At 43.8% G+C, this 6,772-nt stretch overlaps 1 protein-coding gene across 1 annotated transcript in view; it reads left to right on the top strand.

Moving 5' to 3' along the window:
• The first annotated feature begins 871 nt into the window (after window positions 1-871).
• The window catches only part of PIPOX (pipecolic acid and sarcosine oxidase), a 24,641-nt gene continuing 18,740 nt past the window's right edge, over window positions 872-6,772 (top strand). Inside the window, exons 1-2 of the mRNA XM_027862313.1 lie at window positions 872-1,152; window positions 3,896-3,905. Coding sequence (XP_027718114.1) covers window positions 924-1,152; window positions 3,896-3,905 — 239 coding nt within the window. The 5' untranslated portion in view covers window positions 872-923. The remainder of the gene's footprint in view (window positions 1,153-3,895; window positions 3,906-6,772) is intronic.

Here is a 6,772-nt window from a genome sequence, read left to right as displayed (position 1 = left end):
CCAACAAAATATGGAGGTCAGAGCCAGCCCATCTTCCGAGAAGGGCCCCTTTACCTCTGCTCATTGTGGTAGAGAAGCCTGAGCCGATGCTGTTGTGCAGCTTGGGAGCCTCAGGTGCTCCCTCCCCATGTGCCTTTTGATGGAGCTCCCTCCTTCTCCAGAAGCACCCTCCCTTGTTTTCTGCAACAATCCGTGCCTCACAGAGGAGCTCCCTCCTGCCCCAGTTTTGCCTCTAGCTCCAGGCCACTCCAGCCACAGTTGGACAGTTCTCGGTGCTGAGGCTCAGGATAGAATGTTTACTGATTTGGCCTGAGAAGGGGAGCCTAGAAAGGAACCCAGGTGAGGCTGGGAGATGGAGGCGCTATTGGCAGGCAAAACCTGACTCTAACTCTGTGGAATTTCCCAAAGAAGTCCGATTGGAAAGGGGCAAAGCAGAAGAGGAAGGCAGCTTTGTCGAGTGCCCAGCTTGGATCTGGGAGGCATTGAAATTCAGAGGCCGAAGTCCCGAGACAAAGATCATAATGAGACAGGAAGGTGGCATAGGAAGGAACCCATTTGCATGACAATGAGCAGAGCCCAGAATAGAAAACTGGAGGGATGCAAGGGTGAGGTTGGCAGCTGGGCTTGTTTCTGTCTCAGTAGACCACCAGGTCTATACAAAAGGAGACAGGAGAAGGAGGAGTGGTGGAGAAATGCAGTGCACGGTCTGGGGAGAGAGCCGATGGGTTAGGGCAGGATGAGATCTAAGGAGTGTTTAAACACATACTAGCTATAGCCTCTGAACTGGCCAGGCCAGACTTTGGCCTCTCCTCCCCTCCCCTCCCCTCCCTCCTCTTCTTATCTTTGAGAGGTGAGATTTGTACTTGTTTTCTAGTTTCCCTCTCTCTCTTCTCCTTTGCTCGGGAACTGGCAAGAAGAGCAGGATGGCCATGACCCAGTGGGAGCTGTATGATGCCATCGTGGTTGGGGCTGGCATTCAAGGCTGCTTCACTACCTATCACTTCACCAAAAATAAGAGAAAAGTTCTTCTTCTGGAGCAGGTAATGTCTGCCCCCTCTGCTCAGGGATGTGTTGGAGATAGCTCATGTAGCCACAGGAGAGCTGATGGTCACATTTTCAGTGTAAGCGTTTATACCTCGGGAATCAGCAAATGTCAGAAATTTGGAATGGGTTTATTGTTTTTTTGATTGTCTAGACCAGGAGTGGGAAACCTTTCCATGTTGGAAGGCCGCATTAATGTTTAGCTGTAAACAAATCAAATAAAAATATAAAAGATGAACAAAAATGTATTAATAAAAATAAAAGGATTTGTTTTGTAAAATTTGGATTCAGTCAAAAGGCCACACTTAAGGACCTAGAAGGCCACATGAAGGTTCCTCGTCCCTGGTCTACACTTTAGAAAGTGGTGGAGAAAATGTTTGTATTGTAGATTCAGCTTAAAAGTGTGTCCTGTGATCATTCCACCCCAGAACTGCTTATTAAACATTTGTTGTTCAGTCACGTGACTCTGTGTGCCATGTACTTTGTCTATGGCCAAAGTTTTCTTGGCAAAGATACTGGAGTGGTTTGCCATTTCCTTTCCCAATGTGTCCTTATTTTACAGATGAGGAACTAAGACAAATAAGGGTTAAGTGACACACACCTAGTAAGTGTCTGAGGTCGAATTTGAACTCATATCTTCCTGACTCCAGGTCCAATGTGCTAACCACTGCACCACCTAGCTGCCCTAACCATTACCTAGGTACCAAGCCTAATCCTAAGCAATTTTCCCTTCCTGGGAGGAAATCAGGAGACCAGGTCATGTGACCCACTGGGGAGATTAAAAGACTAGAACTGGAAGGATTCTTAGAGGGCATCTAGATATGAAAGAGTGACTGGCTTTGGAGTCAGAGGACCTGAGTTCAAATCCTGACTGCCACTTCTTACCTCTGTGACCTTGGGCAAGTTATTTCCCCTGTCTGGTCCTTAGTTTCCTTCTTTGTAAAATGAGGCAGATGAATTAGACGACTGTAAAAATACTTTCCAGTTCTAAATCTATGCTTTCATGAACCTCCTGGATTTTAAAGACAAAGAAATTGAAGCCCAGAGAAGGAAAGGATTAGGAGATAGAGTCAAGATTCAGGTGAGTTCACTGACTCCAATCAACATTCTTTCCACTCTAGGGTTCTTTCTCTCACGTAGATGACAGGGGTAATAGGTCAGCAAAGTAGGACTATAGCATCTGGAACACATGGGCCTGAACTATGATTCAAAGTAAGTAATAATGGTCGATAGCTCATGTGCTCAGTGTCTATTTTATGTAACCTCATATGTAAAATGGTGGGCAGGAGGTAGAATGTGATGGGACTGACTGATGTCTGAAGGCCCTTCCCCTTCAGCTCTAAATCCTGCAATCCTATGAACCTGCACAAAGTCCTTGCTCATCTGTAACCCCAGTATTTTCCCCCTAATTCTTGACTCTAAGCTTTGCCCTTTGCTATCTTCCATGCTTGGGTCAGATTGGACCCGGCTCAGCTCAGTTTGATTGGGACCAACTTTGACTCAGGACACACCTTCTCTGGAGGTGGGGAGTCTTTCTCAAGAAGACTTTGTACACTACTGGGGAGATGCCTTGGCATAGCTGCCACATCTCAGGCTGGTGAAGTTGCCTATGTCCCTGCCAGCTTTTGGTGGTAAATTCTTATCCCCTTGTTGACAACCCCCAAGCAAAAAAAAAAATAGAAAGAAAAGAACTCCTCTCTGGGTTCCTCTCCTTAAAGGGCAAGAGAAAAAAGTCTGTGTGGTGAGCACAGTGGACATGCCTCAATGTTGGGGAGACTCTATCTGTAGCCTACCTGTCCTTTCTAGGACCTACCACCTCTAGTAACTTCATGGCTTCTTAGCACTCTCATTTTCTTGTCACCATTAAGGACTCATTGGAGATTTACTTATTTTCATAAAGAGGTTTAGTGATTGGAAACTCTTATTTCATTACTCTTCTCGGTCTTCTCAAAGCCTGAGGGTTTTTACTTTTCTGAGAAAAGAGATAGGGGAAAGAGGGGAAAGAGGTAGTCTCATCCTACTATCCTGCGGTTCATGTAGCCCCATCAAATGGAGAAATATTGATGAGTGAATCACTCAATTGATGCATGAGCATTTATTAAACACATACTATATGCCAGGTATCATGCTACATGCTGGGGTTACAAAGAGACAAAAAATAAAAAGTTTCTGCCCTCAAGAAGCTTACATTTTATCAAGGAAAACAGTGTGTGTGTGTGTATATATATATATATATATATTTATATGCAAAACATACACTCATAGATTCTAGTAAAGTGGGATCTGAACCCAGGTCTTCCTGACTTTAAATCCATATTCATACCATCCGTATTGAACTCAAGATGTTTTGACTTGATCTGAAATGATTTTTGGAGGTCCTTTAAGACCCAACTCAAGTACTACCTTCCACAAGGTCTTTTCACATCCGTCCAGCTGCTAGTGCCTTCCCATCCAAAGTTACTTCGTGTCTGTTTTGTATATGTCTTTCATATACATACATACTTGCATACATGGTTATATATATGTATTTGTGTATGTCTCTGGCCCAGGCCAGTGTGCCATGAGGGGCCAGGCCAGGCTCACTTCTCTCCTAGCTCCGCCATTTTCTCTGATCTCCACCTCCTCACCATCAACCTTTCTCCAAATTCTCCCCCCTCCTTTCCATCTCCCTTTGTTGTACTGTCTTCCCCCATTGGAACAGAAACTCCTTAAGGCCAATGACTATTTTGTTTGCTTAAATTTGTATCCTCAGTGCTTTGAAAGGTGTCAGGCACAGAGTAAGCACTCCAAAAGTGTTTTACCTGTTTACAAGAGACCTTTCCTGATTTCCCTTATTCTTCTTGCTCCTTCTGAGGTTATTTTGTGTGTATACATATATGTATGTGTACATATATGTATGCGCATATGTGTATATGTGTGTATTTGTGTCTATATATGTATATGTGCATTGTATCTATGTATATAGATACATATGCACACATAGAAAAAGAGACATACACACATATACAAGGTGTCCCAAAACTCTTAGTACAATTTTAAGGTATATATACATGTGTACATATGTATATATATTCACAAACATACATGTGTGCAGATAATGGAAGAAACTACAAGTTACTTATATATAGTAGTTACTATAAGTAACCATATCTTTATCTATCTAAAGGAGAAGAAATGTATATTGATAAGTAACACTCTCATAGAGTTACTTATCTATATACATGTTTTCTCAACTATGTAAGTATATATTATAAAGTTATACATAACATATATTATTATGTATAGTATATATTTTATAGTTTATATACATGCATACATGTATGTATATGTATGTACACACACACATATATATATCTGTATATATGTATATATGGCAGTTAAGTGGTGCAGCAGACAGAGCACCAGGCTTGGAGTCAGAAAGACCTGAGTTCAAATCTGGCCTCAGACACTTACTAGCTGTATGACCCTGGGCAAGTCACTTAACCTTGTTTGCCTCAGTTTCTTCATCTGTCAAATGAGCTGAAGATGGAAATGGCAAACCACTTCAGTATCTTTGCCAAGAAAACCCCAAATGGGGTCACAAAGAGCCAGACACAACTTAATGACCAACAACAGCATATATAGGGAAATAACACACACACACACACATATACACACAGGAAAAATGTGTGTGTGCTTATCTATATGCATGTTCCCTCCTAGTAGAATGTAAACTCCTTGAGGGCAAGGATAGCTTTGTTTTTCTCTTTATATGCAGTTGCCCAGCACAGTGTCTGGCAAGTAGTAAGTGCTTAATTAATCCTTGTTAAATCAGGGTGAATTGATCTCATGTGGTTTTCTCCATGCACTAGGGAGCTTTAACTGTGTAGGTTGGGAATGGGGTTGAGGATGATGAGGGCAGATGCCTGAAAGCAAAACCTACAATGAAATCAGAATCGTCCATCTTGAATCCTGGTTTAAGAAATTAGCATCCTACTGCAAGGTGTTGGTGATAATAATGAACGTTTTTGTCTGCCTGTTTGTTCATGGACCAGACCTGGAATTTCATCAGTTTCAGAAGCCCCCATGAGGAGCTTCCTCTACCAATGTGGACAGACACCTGCTCATCAATGTAAAGCCTTAGGGAGTTGCTGGGGCAGTGAGAGATGAAGTGATTGGTCCATCCTCACAACCAGTACATATTAGAGGCACAGTTTGCATTCAAGGCTCCCTGATTCTGAGGCCAGTTCTCTATTCACTACACCAGCCCTGCCTCTTAACATCTGGTGAGAACTTTACAGACACCTCATTGAAGCCCCACAACAACCCCATGAAGCAGGCAGTGCAGTTATTATTGTCCCCATTTCACAGGTGAGAAACTGAAACTCAGAGACTTTTCCAAGGTCACAGAGGGCAGGATTCGAACTCAGTTCCAACACTGTTCCACATCACCTCTCAACAAAGGTGGAAAGGTTTCCCTATTTCCTTGAGTTTCTCCTCAGAATGACCGGGTACTGGCAGATGCTAGGCAATCTTGCCCAACTCTAGATATCTACCAAGAACTTCAGTCAACCTCTCCCCCACCTTCCCCAAACCCACTCTGCTAGCCTAGGGGATCTGCTAAGCATGATGTTGGGACTGGTACAATGCTGGATTTGGAATCAGAGCACCTGGGTTCGAATTTGGACTCTGACACTTACTACCTTAGGAATTTAGCCATCTCTTCACTTCCATTGACCTCAGTTTCCTCACCTGTTTTAAAAGGAGGGGGTTGGACTGGATGGCCTCTGGGGTCCCTTCCAGCTCTACCTAGTATCCCAACACCCCTGTGAGTCCACACACACTAACAAATCCCTCCCGGTCAGAAGACCCTAATGCTAGGGAGACCCTGCCACCCCCAGATCCAGTGAACCTGTATAACTTTGTCCCAGACTCATTCTCCAGCTGGGCCCATATTTGGTAACACTCTTCCATCATCTTGGTGTAGAAGTCTTGAGGATAGATCCGGCGGATGATCCGGCTCTGCCCATGGGAGCTTCCCCGGGAATGAGGGAGAAAAAACTGGGAATCAGTGGAGAGAGACAAAGAGAGAAAAGCAATTGTTACCATCAGCTGCTCCTTTCCCTAGAGAGTACATGTCTCCACTCTCTAGGCTTCTAGGAAGGACTATCCCACTCAAATGAGAATCCCTTTCCCATTCTTCAAATTCTTTGCACCCTCTCTCTGGGTAGCCCATTACTATATTTAATTACATTTACTCTGAGGATAGAAGTTTCTCATTTGTACCACCCTAGGCTCCAGCCTGTTACAGTTTGCCCTTTTCCTTTCTGATAACACTTTCACTGTGTCATCTAACCTTCATTTTCTCCTGCTGCCTTTTTTTTTTTGCTTCCTCCCCCACCCCATCTCTTTGTCTCATCCTGTTTGGGTTCAAACATGAGCTTCAGGGAACACACTTAAGGTCTTGGCAAAGGATGTGAGAAATTCTTTGGAGACTAGAGGCATGTGGAAGTCAGGACCAAGGACAGAGAACAGTGGGGGTGGGGGTGGGGTCCCTTCCTATGTCTGTTGCTGCTCTCCAGCCACAAACTCCATATTCTCTTGTCTCCTTGCTTTCCAATTCCAGTGGTAATGTTAGTGTTCAAGCCCCACTGTCCATAATCCAGAATTCTCTCTCGCAAGGGTTAATCAATCAACAAGGACTTTGTGTGTGTGTGTGTGTGTGTGTGTGTGTGTGTGTGTGTGTGTGTGT

This window comes from Vombatus ursinus, unplaced genomic scaffold (genome assembly GCF_900497805.2).
Source record: "Vombatus ursinus unplaced genomic scaffold, bare-nosed wombat genome assembly UNPS02014768.1, whole genome shotgun sequence".
Classification (NCBI taxonomy): Eukaryota; Metazoa; Chordata; class Mammalia; order Diprotodontia; family Vombatidae; genus Vombatus; species Vombatus ursinus.
This window is presented reverse-complemented; position numbering and strand designations above follow the sequence as displayed.